The sequence below is a fragment of the Erythrolamprus reginae genome, chromosome 7 (assembly GCF_031021105.1).
Source record: "Erythrolamprus reginae isolate rEryReg1 chromosome 7, rEryReg1.hap1, whole genome shotgun sequence".
In the NCBI taxonomy this organism is placed as follows: Eukaryota; Metazoa; Chordata; class Lepidosauria; order Squamata; family Dipsadidae; genus Erythrolamprus; species Erythrolamprus reginae.
The window spans coordinates 38,707,332-38,724,217 of record NC_091956.1 but is presented as its reverse complement, the minus strand read 5'-3'; the positions used below and the strand labels follow the sequence as shown (position 1 = coordinate 38,724,217).

The window sequence follows — 16,886 nt, the reverse complement described above, 5'->3', positions numbered from 1 at the left end:
TTTTGTTTTTTTATATTAAAATAAGGTATGTGCAGTGTGCATAGGGATTTGTTCATAGTTTTTTTTTATAGTCCGGCCCTCCAACAGTCTGAGGGACAGTGAACTGGCCCCCTGTGTAAAAAGTTTGGGGACCCCTGCTCTAGAGGAAGTACAGAAAAGAGCAACCACAATGATAAGGGGAATGGAAATCAAGCCATACGAAGAGAGGTTGCAGGGACTGGGCATGGATAATCTAGCAAAAAGGAGAGCCATGATAGCAGTTTACAGGTATTTGAGGGGTTGCCACAGAGAGGAGAGGGGTCACACTATTTTCCAGGGCACCAGAGGGCCAAACCAGGAGCAACGGATAGAAGGTGATCAAGGAGAGATTCAACCTAGAAATAAGGAAAAACTTTCTGATGGTGAGAGCAATCAACCAGTGGAATGGCCTGCCAGTGGAGGCCATTGAAAAGGAAATTGGACTGCCATCTGGCTGGGGTGGTGTTGGGTTTTCTGCTTGAGCAGGGGGTTGGACTTGATGACCTGCACGGTCCTTTTCCACATACATACATACATACATACATACATACATACATACATACATACATACATACATACATATTGGTTGTTGTCACAAGTCAACCACTTTATTCTTGATTATACAGTTAGATTCTTCCTGGTTCACTCCCTTTAATTAATATTGATTGTTTCTTCATTGCTTATTTGGCCCCTATGACAATCATTAAGTGTTGTACCACATGATTCTTGACAAATGTATCTTTTTCTTTTATGTACGGTGAGAGCATATGCACCAAGACAAATTCTTTGTGTGTCCAATCTCACTTGGCCAATAAAATCCTATTCTATTCTATTTATATTTTGGCCCCATAAACAATCTGCATTTGGAAGTGATTTTCAATTGGAGGAGACCCTTCAGTAATCAAAAACTCAACAATAGCTTTTCTCACAGCAACCTCCCATCAAGTGAAATGAAAGAATAAAAAACCTATTGCAACTTCTTGCACAGTAGTACTACCATCTGTTGGTAATTTAAAGCATTGGCAGTATTAACTTTCAGCCCTTGAATATTACTGTTAATGCAAATTACCTGTTCTGTAAATGTAGTGCGACAGCCTTGTCTGCATTTTGGTAGATGAGTTCTTCAGGCTGATAAAATCAGAAAAAGAAGTAATTTAGCATTTATGAAATTTACTTCAATATTATAGCACTTTAAGTTCATCTGAATTTTTATTCTTTCAAGTTCTGCAGTGATTAATGTAGGATAAGAAAAATTACATTAAAATCATTTTAAATACTACTTAAACAATTTATACAGGATAATCAAACTATCCTATTTTTCGCTCCAACCCCCCCCCCCCCCCCAAAAAAAAAAAAAGTGGGTAGAAATGTCTATGCATGTTACGGAGCAAAAAATACTTGTGGTGGCAGGGTCCTTTTAAAGAGCTGAACCCTGCCTCTTCTGTCTTTGTCACTGCCCTCTTCTATCTCTTTTCCACAGTGCAGGACTCAATAGGCAGAGCCACATGAGAGAACACCTATCTGTGGTCCTCTCAGGCTCTGCCTCCTGCCATCACTACACTGATACTCCATATTTAGTGCTCTCTATTCACAGGGAATCAGTACTCCATTCCCTCCCTAAACCTAGGTGCGTCTTATGGTCAGGTGTGTCTTATAGTGTAAGAATATGGTTTATGTTTAGATTCAAACTGTTTGTCTTTCACCTGTGTAATATGAAGCACAAAAAACTTATTTCCAGTTTGGGAAATGAAGGGTGGTAGTGGTATAGGCACATTGTTCTGATGGAAAATCTTTCACTATTTGGCAAGAATTGGAGTTGTGTTTTTTTTTTAAAAAAATTAAATATCTATTAAATATGTAAATATTACACATTTAAATATGTAATAAATATGTAACCAATTTTACATATTTACATACATATTTAATACATTAAATGATATTTAATAAATATTTACATAAAGCAACCAATATAGAAACATAGAAGATTGACGGCAGAAAAAGACCTCATGGTCCATCTAGTCTGCCCTTATACTATTTCCTGTATTTTATCTTAGGATAGATATATGTTTTCCCCAGGCATGTTTAAATTCAGTTACTGTGGATTTACCAACCACGTCTGCTGGAAGTTTGTTCCAAGCATCTACTACTCTTTCAGTAAAATAATATTTTCTCACGTTACATTTAATCTTTCCCCCAAACACTTCTCTCCTGAAACTTATTTAACCCTTTAACATATTTAAATGTTTCGATCATGTCCCCCCTTTCCATTCTGTCCTCCAGACTATACAGATTGAGTTCATTAAGTCTTTTCTGATAGGTTTTATGCTTAAGACATTCCACCATTTTTGTAGCCCATCTTTGGACCCGTTCAATTTTATCAATATCTTTTTGTAGATGAGGCCTCCAGAACTGAACACAGTATTCCAAATATGGTCTCACCAGCACTCTATACAGTGGGATCACAATCTCCCTCTTCCTGCTTGTTATACCTCTAGCTGTGCAGCCAAGCATTCTACTTGCTTTCTCTACCCCCTAACTGCACTGTTCACTCATTTTGAGACTGTCAGAAATCACTACCCCTAAATCCTTCTATTCTGAAGTTTTTGCTAGCACAGAACTGCCAATACAATACTCCGATTGAGGATTCCTTTTGCCCAAGCACATTATTTTACATTTGGAAACATTAAACTGCAGTTTCCATTGCTTTGACTAGTAAAGCTAAATCATTTGCCATATTACAGACGCTTCCAGGAATATCAACCATATTGCACACTTCAGAGTCATCGGCAAATAGGCAAACCTTCCCTACCAAACCTTCCCCTATGTCACTCACAAAGATATTGAAAAGAATAGGAAACCAGAACAGAACCTTGTGGCACACTGCTTGTAACCAGTCTCTGCTCAGAATACTTGCCATTGACAACTACCCTCTGATATCTATGTTTCAGCCAGCTGCAAATCCACTGAACTATCCAGGGATTAAGTCCAATCTACACTAATTTATCTATCAGCTCTTTATGTGGAACCGTATCAAAGGCTTTGCTGAAGTCCAGTTAGGAAATATCCACGGCACCAACTTCATCCAACACCTTTTTGACATAGTCAAAGAAATCAATGAGATTTGCCCTCAATAAAGCCATGCTGGTTTGGGTCCATTAAGTTATTGGTTTTTAGCTGCTGATTTATTAAATATATCTTTAAAATGAGCCAATTGTGTACTTTGCTGCCAAAAATGTCAATGCAATCTTAGATTGCATTAATACAGGAATAGAATCAAGATCATGTGTAGTATTAGTACCATGTTATAATCTTGGTAAGACTACACTTGGAATACTATTTCCAGTTTTGTTTATCACAACATCACTGAAACTCTGGAAAGTGGGCCAAGAAGATTAATGGTCTGAAGGCTAAAACGAAGAGTGGTTGCAAGAATTGGGTATGTCTAGCCTAGAAAAGACTACAGGTGACATAATAGCTGTGTTCCAATATTTGAAAGGCTGCTACAAAGAGGGAGTCAATCTATTTTCCAAAGCACCAGAGGGCAAGACAAGAAGCAATGATTGGAAACTAACCAAGGAGAGAAACAGCTGAGAACTAAGGAGAAATTTTCTGACAGTGAGAATAATTAACCAGTGGAACGATTTGCCTTCAGTAGTTTGGGAGAGTTATTTGTGTGAAATAGTAAAGGGCAGTGATGGTGAAGTTTTTTCAGGGTGTCCAGCGGGGAAGCATTTTGAAATTCCCTGGTATTTCCCTGACATTTCTCTGTAACTTGTGATCTAGTTAAGGCATGGTCATAGATGATGTCATACCAAACAGCTAAGCCATGGAGGAATATGGGTAGCTAAGGAAGCAAGTTGTTGCCACAGTCATTTTTGCTTGACTCTGCCAGGCAGAACAATCCAGTTGTTTTATTTTACATGATTTTTCCCTGACTTTTAAACATTTTAATACAGTTTGTTCCCCCTCCCCCATGATTTATTCAGTTTTTTTCACGAATTCCCTGATAATTCCCTGATATTCCCCGAACTGCTGATTCCCCTGATAATTCCCTGTTTCTCGGTTTGCTGGACACCCTGTTTTTGGTTTGCATGCCAAAAGGGCAGGTACATGGGGGGGGGGGGGGGGTTGCATGCATGCCCATAATTCCATGCGTTCCCCTGTGCATGCATGCATAAGCCCCCTCCCCAACTGCTCTCGGCACGCAATGGCATGCCTGTTTTTCACTCTCTCCAGGCTCCAGAGCCTTTCTAGGTGCCTGAGGAGGGCAAAAATGGTCTTCCACACCATTTCTGGCCTCGGGAGGGCCTCTGGGGGTTGGAGGAGGCCATTTTTGCCCTCCCCAGGCTCCTAGAAAGGCTCTGGAGCTTGGGGAGAGCAAAAGGTGGGCTTTCTCTACCCCGTCCAGTGGCTGGAAACAGGCTGTTTCCCGACTCCCAATCAGATCAGAAGGCCTGAAAATCAGTGGGTTGGTGCATGCATGCGTGCCAGACCTGAGCTCGCATGCCCACTGATATGGCTCTATGTACCACTTGTGGTTCGCCTGCCATAGGTTCATCATCACAGGCATAGGGTCTCCTACTTGAGCAGTGGGTTGGACTAGAAAACCACCCCTAACCTCCCTTACAATTCTGTTATTCTTGTTCTTTTGCCTTGTAGTCAGTATTAGGTTCTAGAGACGTCATTGATACATCTTTGCAGTTTCCTTGGCAAGATATCCTGAATTGATTTGCTATTGCCTGCTTCCTAATTCTGGGAGCTTAGGTCAGCCAGCTGGTTTTGTACCTGGGACAGGACTAGAATTCAACTTTTCTCACTTCCACATGAACCACAAGACCAAATTGGCTTTTACTTGTGTGATCAGCTTCTTGTCTTCCACAGTGCAGCCAAACCAATTAGTTGGAAAAATATTTACTATATTCAGAAAAGGATTAAACTTGCATATCTTTTTTCAGAGTAATTTTTTTTTAAAAAAAAATTTCTTCCACATCATATAATACAAAAAAATCATACACTTTCTCTTTTGCTATAATAAAATAGTTTTTGACTAGTACATCTTGTATAATCAGATTATACATTCTTAAATCCTGTCTTTTTGATTTCGGTTATCATCACACACCCCTTATACCTTTCTTTCTAATTTCATCATCCAGATAAATCTCAATTAATGTCTAATTAAGTTCATTGTTAATATTCCTTAAACTATGTGTAAAATCTAAATCCTTCGGATCTTATAATCTTAATTTCATAGCCATAGTGCCTTCTTCCCTCTAGTAAAAATCTCAAAACAAACTAAAAACCCTTATATCTAAACTTATCTATGTAAAAATTATATACTTTATCATTTTAAAAAACAAATAAATACAAACATTTAAATTCATTACTTATTATTATTACTACTTTACATTACTACTTATTATTATGCCATTATTATATTTCATCAAGCCCCTTGATATTTCATTAAGCCCCTTAATTTCATAAGCTGAAATTAAGCAGTAAAAACAAATATTTTGATTTACAAATCTATAAACCCCATTTAACACACTAGTCCAAATTAAACAAACCTTAAAAGTCGAAATTAAGCCTACCAGGTCACCTTAATATATTCCAATTACTTATTTAGTTATAAATCCAAATTCATAAATCTACTACTACTAATTGGATCAAGAAGTAACTACTAAGATTAAAAAAAGCTATTATAAAATAATATAAATTATAAACTATTCAAAATACAATCAGACAATTATCAAATAGCCTTTTTCCTCATCTATATTTAATATCTGTCTCTCCTGTCTTTTATAGTTTCTTTTTATTTTTCATTTTCATATTACTCTTCTTCTTCCTCACCCATCTCTTCTCTACGTAAAAAGTCCCCCTTAAATATATTTTCTTTGCAAATTCCCACTCTTTAATTCTCAGGCCTTTTTAAAAAGACAAAATCTATTAACCTTGTTTATATCTTCGCTTAACAGCGCTTAACTTTATAGTAAAAATCTCAAAAACAAAACTAAAAATCCTTATATCTAGTTTTATCAATATGAAAATTATATACTTTATCAGTTTAAGAAACAAACAAGTGCAAACATTTAAATTCATTACCTATTATTATGCCATTATTGTATTTCATCAAACCCCTCTTAATAAACTAAAATTAAGCAATAAAAACAGATATTTTAATTTTCAAATCCATAAACCCCATTAAGCATTTATCCAAATTAAACAATCCTTAAAAATCTAAAATAAACCTATTTAAATCACCTTAATGTATTTAATTTACTTATTTACTTATAAATTTTGTCCAAATTCATAAATCTACATCTGCTAAATGAATCTAAAAGTAATTACGGTACTAGAATTAAAAAAAACTATTATAAAATATTCTGAATACAATCAGCCATTTTCAAAGAGCCCCTTTCCTTGTCTATACAGTAATACCTTGTCTTACGAACTTAATTGGTTCCAGGACAAGGTTCATAAGGTGAAAAGTTTGTAAGATGAAACAATGTTTCCCATAGGAATCAATGGAAAAGCCAATAATGCATGCCCATTAGGAGAATCCAAAATATTAAGGCTTAAAAAAAAAAGCAGTGTCCAGACAAAGCTGAGGGGAACGGAGTGGGGGGAGGGAGTTCCAACGAAGCAAAGTGAAAAGAGCCTCTCTTGAGCTCCATGAGTCCCTGCCTCCCGTTTTTGTCTCCTTCCACTCTGCTCATCTCCCCCACACCTTTCTCTTCTCTTGAGCTCCATGAGTCATTTCTTCCCGTTTTTGACCACCCCACTCTCCCCATCTCCCACCCAACCTCTCTCCTTCCTTGAGCTCCATGAGTCTTTTCTTCCCGTTTTTGCCCACCCCACTCTCCTCATCTCTCCCACACCTTTCTCCTCCCTTGAGCTCCATGAGTCTTTTCTTCTCGTTTTTGCCCACCCCACTCTGCTCATCTCCCCCACACCTTTCTCCTCTCTTGAGCTCCATGAGTCTTTTCTTCCTGTTTTTGTCCCCCCTACTCTGCCGGTTTTTGCGATCCTGGGATTCCCCTCCTGGGATTTCCCTACAGCATTGCAAAAACGCAGAAGTTAGGAGGTGGGGTTTCCCATGGAGGGGAGCCTCAGGGGATCCCAGGATCGCAAAAACTGGTGCATGGCTTGCCACGAAAATCTGGAGGCGAGGCATCCCAGCGGCCAGCGGCAGGTTCGTAAGGTGAAAAAAGTTCATAAGAAGAGGCAAAAAAATTCCGAACCCTGGGTTTGTATCTCGAAAAGTTCGTATGACGAGGGGTTCGTATCATGAGGTACCACTGTATTTAATATCTGTCTCTCCCATCTTTTTATATCGCTTCTTTTTATTTTTCATTTTAATTTTCTTCTTCTTCTTCTTCCTCACCCATCTCTTCTTTATACAGAAAGTCCCCCTTAAAAGATCACCCTTTGTAGATTCCCAATCTTTAATTCCCATTCCTTTTAAAAATGACAAAACCTGATAGCCTTGCTTATAACTTCCCTTGCCAGTGCTTAACTTAATATACTCATCATTTAGGATGTGGACATTGATAACTTCATCTACCAAACATTTTTCAGAAATTTCTATAATTTTATCCCCAGGTTTCTCTTGTTCCATCTCAGCATGTAACCATATACCATCCAAAGGATATATAATATATCCCCCAATAGTTCCACCCTTAATCCCAAAATTGTTATTATTTTCACATTCAGTGATTGTCTCTTTAAATATTTCAAGACCATCTTGTTCAGGTACATCTTCTATTTCCACTTCATGTTCTTCTGCTTTTCCTGTTGCAATTCCATTGTTATCAGTGTCCTCTTTGCCATCTCCAATTTGTAATCCTATTCCAGATCCAATTCCAATGTCAATTATTGATCTCATTTCATGGTGGAAACCTTTAATATCCTCAGAAATCTCCAAACGAAGCCCATCCACAAGTCTCTTATTTCTCTTAATTCCTCCATCTCCTTCATGTAAGTAATGAAAGTAATGACTAATTTTGTCCAGCTGCTTAAAGGACCGTTGTACCTACCTGAACGGTCTTCTCAGTGCACTGAAAGGAGAGTCCAAAATGGGTAATTCCTCTAGGGACTGAGTTTATATTAACATATTAATGAGGTACCGCCCCCTAGATGCCCCAGTAGCTCAGTTTTGAAAAACGAAGGCAATAGTAAAGGTAAACCAACAACTTTATTTATAACATCAATAGCAACTGGGCTGAACTGTACACGCCCCTAGGCCCAAAAAGCCGGGAGGGTTTGGACTCTCCTTCCAGTGCACTGAGAAGACCGTTCAGGTAGGTACAACGGTCCTTCTCCCCTGCACTGGAAGGAGAGTCCAACATGGGATATACCCAAGTTTAGGATCCATGGGAGGGAACAGGCTGAAGCAGGGGCGCAGGAGAAGCGCACACCCTCTGCAGAACTCGCCTCCCGAATGATGCTTCCGCCGAAGCAAAGGAATCAGTTCTTTAATGTTGTATAAATGTCGATGGTGCTGACCAGGTGGCCGCTCTACAAATGTCCTCTATGGACGCCTGAGTCGATCATGTGGCCGAGGTGGCCGTGCTCTGAGTAGAATGGGCCGTAATCCCTGTTGGTGGGAACAGGCACTTGCTTTGTAGTTTTCCACAATGCAGCTCCGAAGCCAACAGCTTAGCGTCTGAGAAGATACTTTGAGACCCATCTTGGATTGGGAAAAGGATACAAAGAGCACCTCGGATCTTCTAAAGGATCCAGTCCGTCTAACATAAATCTTTAATGCCCTTCGAGCATCCACCTTGTGCCATCTAAGCTCTGAAGGGTGATTACCGTGAGAACAGAAATCTGGTATCACAAGGTCTTGTCTTCTATGAAAGATGGTATTGACCTTTGGAATGAAGAATGGGTCCAGACGTAAGATGACTCTGTCTGGATGGAAAATGCAAAGATCCGAGCATACTGAAAGGGTTGAAAGCTCAGACACCCGACGGGCTGATGTTATTGCCACAAGAAAGGCAGTCTTGATTGTCAAGAAATGAAGCGAAATTGTCCTCAGGGGTTCAAAGGGAGGTCCGGTAAGAGCTTGTAAAACTAGCGAGAGATCCCAAGTGGGAAAACAATAAACAGTTGCCGGGTGCTTGTTAGAAGCCCCCTGGAGGAAGTCTCTAATCCACGGGTGGTGCGACAATGGATGGCCATGTTCTTTTTTCAGAATCATTGAAATAGCCGCCACTTGTCTTCTCAGAGTGTTTGGGGCCAATCCTTTTTCAAGACCCAATTGGAGGAACTCCAGGACTAGGGAAAGTGTTCGGAAACTTCAGATAAAGCAGAATGCAGCTGCAAGAGCAATCATGGGCTTTTCCAAATATGCCCATGTTACACCAACACTCCACAGTCTGCATTGGTTGCCGATCAGTTTCCGGTCACAATTCAAAGTGTTGGTTATGACCTATAAAGCCCTTCATGGCACTGGACCAGATTATCTCAGGGACCGCCTTCTGCTGCACGAATCCCACAGAGGTCCCACAGAGGGGGTCTTCTCCGGGTCCTGTCAACTAAACAATGCCGCTTGGCGGGACCCAGGGGAAGAGCCTTCTCTGTGGCGGCCCTGGCCCTCTGGAACCAACTCCCCCCAGAGATTAGAATTGCCCCCACCCTCCTTGCCTTTCGTAAGCTACTTAAAACCCACCTCTGCCGCCAGGCATGGGGGAATTGAGATACTCTTTCCCCCTAGGCCTTTACAATTGTATGCATGGTATGTCTGTATGTATGTTTGGTTTTTTATTATAATGGGTTTTTAATTGTTTTTAGTATTGGATTATTGTTATATGCTGTCTTATTATTGCTGTTGGCCGCCCCGAGTCTCCAGAGAGGGGTGGCATACAAATCCAATCAATAAATCAAAGGAGAGCCTTGGGGATCTATCTGTTGTTTATTGCAGAAGTTACAGAAGGGAGACCACGTTGTTTGATAAATCCTCATCGTAGATGGGCGACGGGCAGCCTGCATCATAGACATCACTTCATCCAGAAGTTGATGATTTCTCAGTCTGTCCCCCTCAAGTTCCAGACAGTTAACTGTAACCATTGGGGTTCTGGATGTAAGACAAACCCGACTGAGGGAGATCAGACCATCTGGGATCCTCCATGGTGGAAAGATTGATAGCCCTACTAGGTCTGAGAACCAAGGGCGGTGGGGCCAGTGAGGTGCTACTAATAGTACCTCCACCCGTTCCGCCAGGATCTTGTCCACAATTTTGATAAAAGGCATGTCGGGGGAAATATGACTGGTTGTATTGGCCCTGGGAATACTGTCACGCTGTGTATTGACAGCTCCAGAGACATTCAGAGACATTCAGTAATTAAATAGTTAACTCCATGTATGTTAATTTAGCTCTGCCCATTTTAATGTAAATCCTGTCTAGTCACTTCCTCTCAGTTTGGGGAAGAAGGAGGAAAATCTCCATCTTGTTTTAACTTTCTAGCCATGTAGACATGCGTGAAAGCCTGTGATCAGGCAAAACTCATTCATTGTTTTCCTATTAATAAAAGTAACTTTGTTTTGAAGCTTTTCTGTTATTTCATCCATCGACCTCTGGATTACATCTGTTGCAGCTCACGCGGGCTGTGATCGATAATTTATAATCTTGACATGGTAAGCAGTCGATGGTTCACTCCTAATAATAGCTACCGTGCTCATTGTAATGCCGGCCAAATGGAGGAAGAAGTTATTTTCCCAATCCTTCATTGATGAGATATCAAATGAACAATTTCAAGGGCTAAAAGATCTCATCCACGTATCTGAAGAGAAAAGAAACTTCATCATGGCAGAGCAAAGATCTCTCCAAACAGAAGAGCTGGCAGCCCCTCAGCAAACCGTAAGTTCCCATACTTACTTATTAAAAGAAGGGGAGGAAACCTTAATGGGTCAAACGACCGAAAGGATTTCAGAGCACTTAAGCCATAAATCTAGTGAGGAATGTGACATAGAGGAATGTACTCTTGTCCGCTCTCAATCTCCAAGCGCTCAATCCTCACAGCTCCCTTTGAAAGCAAAGGCTAAAACTAAGCATTGTGATGATAACAGATCTCAAAGCTGCATCAGGAGCAGAGAATCACTTTCTGATTTAGACAGAATTGAAGCCACAATTGCGCATTGCGAAAACCAAATTCAGGATTTGCAGTCTTAATGCACATACCTTGATAGTCTTGGAAATTCAATAACTTTAAAACAAAAGGCTATACATGATTATTACATGGATGATTTAAGTGTCTATAGAAAGCAATTAAGGGAACTTAAAGAAATGCAAATGAAACTTTTAAAAGATCAGGTTGGACTTATCTCCATTAATAAGTCTGAGTATGCCCAGTATGAAGAGGCCACGTTTACAAGGAAAGGAATGTCTTTGTCTACTGATATAGACATCCAATCTGAGCATGCGCTAAGAGATAGCAAAAGTTATGCGGCCATCTCTCAAAGCAAGGAAATTCCTCAAGAGGCCCTAAGAAGGGGGGCTACTTTTACCCAAGCAGCTGCAGAAAGTTATACTGCAGCGGCCTCTAGTGGATTGCATGATTTCAAGTTTAAACCTACACCTAAAATGAATGATTTCCTTCAGAGAGTCCAGAATCAAAGAAAGAAAATGATAATCAATCTGCTGTTAAATCACAAGCATCCCAGGCACCTCTAGCTGCACAGATGCAAAGGGACCAATGCTCACAAGTTCCAGCTTGTCCCGCACAGTGACAAAGGCAACCCTCCCTGCTAGTTCATCTGCCACAGTCGGTCCAGGCCCCTCAGCCTGTCCAATTGCCATTGGTTCCTGCACCACAAGTGCAACAACCAGCAGCCCTGCCAGCTGCATCTACAAGGCAAGCAATCACCTTAGCAAACCTGAAAGGAGAGTCAAAATTAAAAAGTAATGGACACAATTACAAGACCTGGCTACACCAGATGAGATTGATTTTGCTCACTCAGCAGGTGGATCATATGGCATTTGATCCTCCAATTAGGCAATGGAATGAGGAAGAAAGGGAAGCAGATATAAGAGCCACTCTTCTTATTCTCATGTCCTTGGATTCTGATTTATCAGTAAGATACCCACATGATATTACTGCAGGAGAACTTTTAGAGTCCCTGGATGAGCTGTTCAGGCCAGTCTCAGAAGAAGGCACTTTCCTTTTAATCTCTGACTTTCATTCAGCAAAATTAAAGCCTGGGGAAGAAATTGCTCCACATTTGTCTAAGCTGTTAGCAATGCACAAAGACTTAATGGAGCATGGCTATAATATCGATCATTTGCAAGTCAACACTGCAATCATAAATTCAGCATGCCACTGGTCCAAAGAACTACACAAAGACTCTGTAAGATGCTAACTGAAGAAGAAGGGCTCCTGCACACTAGACCCAGACCCATGTCGTCTGCCTACAAACCTACCTTGGCTAAAAGCTATCAACAAAAGGGCTACACTTCGAGATACACACGCCATGTAGACGTGCATGAAAGCCTGTGATCAGGCAAAACTCATTTATTTATTATTGTTTTCCCATTAATAAAAGTAACTTCGTTTTGAAGCTTTTCTGTTATTTCATCCATCGACCTCCAGATTACATCTGTTGCAGCTCACGCGGACTGTGATCGATGATTTATAATCTTGACAAATACAACCTTGATGGCTGAGCCATGCCTGAGGAAGAGTCCCAACGAAATGGCTGTCTCTGGTAATAGGGGGCAGCTCAATGCTCTTGCCGCTTGTAGGCCTTGGGGAGGACCTTCCGCTTGTCTTTGTCCTCTATAAGGACGGGTTCCAGTGCCTCCCCAAATAACTTGGAGCTCTGAAACGGTGAAGAGGCCAATTGCCATTTTGACTTTGTGTCCACTTGCCAATTATGTAACCACAAAAGGCGTCACGAAGCCAATGTGGCAGCCATACTTCTGGATGAAAACTTAGCCGTGTGTAAGGAGGCATCTGCACAGAATTCTGCCATAGCCATTAGCTTGTTCAAATCCTGTCTCATGTGGGCATCCTCCGGCCCCAATCTTGCCTACATCTCTTGGATCCACATGATAGCTGCCCTATTGAAAAAGGACGCTGCTGAGGCTGCGCGTAGGCTCCAACTGGCCATTTGGTGCGTCTTTCTCTGCAAAATTTCCACCTTCTTGTCCTCCAGTTTGAGACTATCTGATGTCTCAAATGGTACCAAGGCGCTTGACACCAAGGTTGCCATTGGTTTGTCAACAGGTGGAAATTGTAGTAAAGCTTCCGTCTCGTCATCAAAGGTATAGAAACTTCTTTCCAGCATGGAGGGGCCCTGGGCCGCTGCTGGATATTGCCAAGGACGTTTTATATTTCCCACAAAAATCTCCAAAGATGGGATGTGGTCAGATTCCTTAGTAGGCTCCTTGAACAATGTTGTTGAAGGCCTGGGTGTTTCCACCGTGCCAGTGGGCTTGGCTATGCTTGGCAAGTCCACAATCTGCTTTGCCTTGTGAAGCAGAATTCTGAACAATGATTGATTAAAAAGACCTGGCAGTGATGGTTGTTCTGGAACTGTCTCATCCTTGGATAAGTTGTTGTTCCGGTCACTGCCCTCATCAATCAGTGGCATTTCCTCAGCCAGGAACCCCAATCCTGATGGGGGTGGAGGTCGTGCAGACCACAGGTTCCTCTGTTGGGCTTGGCGAGGTTGATAACTATTTTGCTGCACTCCCGCAGCCATGCCTTGGGATTAAGCATTTGCCACAATTTCCTGGAGCATCGGGAGAAGGCCCTGCCAGATATCCAGTTGGGTTCAAAATCCCACAGCTGCAGGGATAAAGGTGGCTGATGGGACATGTAGGCCGGCTGGAGAACTAGCGGGCATGAACAAGGACTGGCTGGATGGCCCTGGCCTCTTGGGTCTGAATCCAGGAGAGGGCATCACCGAGGGGGACAATGATTGCCCCTGGCAATCAGGAGACCAATCTTTATCTGTGGCAACTTCCGTGGCAACTCCCCGCCACCTGGCTGTCACCTTTTAAAACAGCTGAGGGGCTTCCCAGCAGCCTCCTGAACCCGAACGCCAAACCCGAACTTCCGAGTTTGGCGTTCGGGAGGCCGCTGGGAAGCCCCACCTTTTAAAACAGCCGGGGGGCTTCTCAGTGGCCTCCCGAATGCAGAACCCGGAAGTTCGGGTTTGGCGTTCGGGTTCAGGAGGCTGCTGGGAAGCCCCCCGGCTGTTTTAAAAGGCGGCAGGGCTTCCCAGCGGCCTCCCGAACCCGAACTTTTGCCAAACTTCCGGGTTTGGCGTTTGGGAGGTCTCCAAGAACACCCCCCCCCGGATGTTTTAAAAGGTGACAGCCAGGCGGCGGGGCTTCTCAGCGGCCTCCCGAACGCCAAACCCGGAAGTTCGGCAAAAGTTCGGGTTCGGGAGGCCGCTGGGAAGCCCCGCCGCCTGGCTGTCACCTTTTAAAACAGCCGGGGGGCTTCTCGGCGGCCTCCCGAACGCCAAACCCGGAAGTTTGGTTTGGTGTTCGGGTTCAGGAGGACACTGGGAAGCCCCCCGGCTGTTTCAAAAAGCGACAGCCGGGCGGTGGGGCTTCTTGGCAGCGGCGGCAGTGGGTTCATAGGAAGAAAAAAGTTCGTAAGAAGAGGCAAAAAGTTTCTGAACCCCGGGTTTGTATCTCAGGTTGTTCGTAAGACGAGGGCTTCGTATCATGAGGTACCACTGTATATATAAAAGAAAATTAGCTGTGCGTTTTTACAAATTCACCAATATTCTTCCAAGATGGTTTTTAGACGTTAACTTCTAGTTCCATTTGAAATGAAAAACAGCAATTAAAGTATCCATTTAGCCACTCTCCCCAATTCCTTGAACTCATTTTCTCATAATCCATAAACAAAAAGTAACAAAAAGATTTTTTCCCTCCAGCAAATTAGCAGTCAATTCTCCTTATCACAACTCCAGCACAAAAACTTACATTCCCTTTTCTTTCCGGATGACTTCCAATTCTTCAAGCAACTCTTTCTAGCACGAAGTCTCCTCGGCTAATGGCGGCTAGCCGCCTTCGCACCGCTGATGGTGGAGGCGCCAGGTCTGGTCAACCCTGGGGTTTGCCGACCCCAAACAGGGACCAAACCAAGTCCCCTTCTTCCCCTTCCCCTTCAGGGAGGTTTGGGCTGATTCAAACTGAATTGGCATTCCCAAACAGTGGGGATTTGGCGATTCTCCGCAAGAGAGAACCGCCACTACCACCGAGGCGCTGACCACGCCTACTAAACTTATATATCTTTATGATGAGCAGCTCTAGTTGTTTATTTATCTTTTTTACATGTTTAAATGTGTTTTTACAGATTTAATTGACACTTCTGTTTCATAAAGAACACTTGCCATGTGCATTTTAAAATCTAAACTACTACTTAAGACAGCCAATTTGGTTAAATGGTTTAAGGCACCAGGCTAGAGTCTAGCACAATTTTGGTGGAGGGGTATGAATGTTGTGTGGTGGCAGGTACTAATCACTGAACACTTGTTATATGTTGTGTGTGTTTTACATTATAAAATCAATAAATATATACAGTGGTATCTCGTCTTACAAACTTAATTCGTTCCGTGACGAGGTTCATAAGTAGAAAAGTTCATAAGAAGAAACAATTTTCCCCATAGGAATCAATGTAAAAGCAAATAATGTGTGCAACCCCAAAATTCACCCCTTTTGCCTTGCACCGCTGGGAATCCCTGCCTCCGGAGTTCCATTGCCAGCCGAAGCGCCCATTCTTGCATTGCTGGGATTCCCCTGAGCCTCCCCTCGCTGGGACTCTCTGCCTTCAAACTTCTGTTGCCAGATGAAGCGCCTGTTCTTGCATTGCTGGGATTTCCCTGAGCCTCTCCTTGCTGGGATTCAAAGCAGCGCCGGCAAAAATGAAGGGAATCCCAGCAAGGGGAGCCTCAGGGGAATCCCAGCAACGCAAGAACGGGCGCTTTGGCTGGCAACGGAAGTCCGGAGGTGGGGAATCCCAGCGGCAGCGGCTCGGGTTCGTAAGGTGAAAATAGTTCAGAAGAAGAGGCAAAAAAAATCTTAAACACCGGGTTCATCTCTCGAAAAGTTCGTTAGTAGAGGCGTTTGTAGGAGAAGGTACCACTGTATATATATAAAGAGTCTAGCACAAAGCTAACTGGAAGAAGTAGTGAAGGGCACTGCTAAGAAAACTGCAAGGACCTCACTACATAGTCACCAGGAGTCAGCTTTGACTTTGACTATAATAACAAAACTAGAGGGCACTAAGGTGTAGAATGAATGGATCAAATGAGCAGAAGGTACTTACTCAAGGTGAATAGGGACAGAAATCAATAAGAATTGGAACCAGTTTGATCTAGTGGTTAAAACACCACTCTCAGCCCTAGGAAGAAGGCAAAAGCTAACTACTTCCAAAAATGTTGGCATGAAAACTGCAGAGCCTAGTGTAATATAACTACAACTATAGTAGTTGAGTGGAACTACTATTAGGGCACCAGGGTGTAGAATGAATGGATCAAATTAGGAAAAGATACTTACTTAAGGTGGGTGGGGACAGAAATCAATCAAAAAGAATTGGAACCAGTTTGGTCTAGTGGTTAAAACATCACTCTCAGTGTTAGGAAGAAGGCAAGGGCTAACTACTTCCAAAAACTACAGAATCTAGTCTAATATAGCTACTATTATAGTAAATGAATAAAACTACTACTACCGGTACTTAATCACTTGGTGTAATAACTCTACAGCTAAACTCTGACATTCCATGCTTGCAACATAGTATTACAAACAACACAAATAATAAGCAAAGCATATACTATTTATGGTACTAAAATACTAAAGCCATTTATTTATATTATCCCCTTTCAGCAATTTCAGATATAGGTAGACCTTG

General features: G+C 42.1%; 2 protein-coding genes across 7 annotated transcripts in view; both read right to left on the bottom strand.

Moving 5' to 3' along the window:
* The window catches only part of CC2D2A (coiled-coil and C2 domain containing 2A), a 445,922-nt gene that overhangs the window by 58,508 nt on the left and 370,528 nt on the right, over window positions 1-16,886 (bottom strand). For all 6 annotated transcript variants that reach the window (XM_070757359.1, XM_070757362.1, XM_070757363.1 and 3 more), the window contains one exon: window positions 1,088-1,146. In XM_070757359.1, the coding sequence (XP_070613460.1) occupies window positions 1,088-1,146 (59 nt within the window). The remainder of the gene's footprint in view (window positions 1-1,087; window positions 1,147-16,886) is intronic.
* LOC139170328 (uncharacterized) overlaps window positions 1-16,886 on the bottom strand; it is a 355,966-nt gene that overhangs the window by 324,175 nt on the left and 14,905 nt on the right. The window lies entirely within an intron of this gene.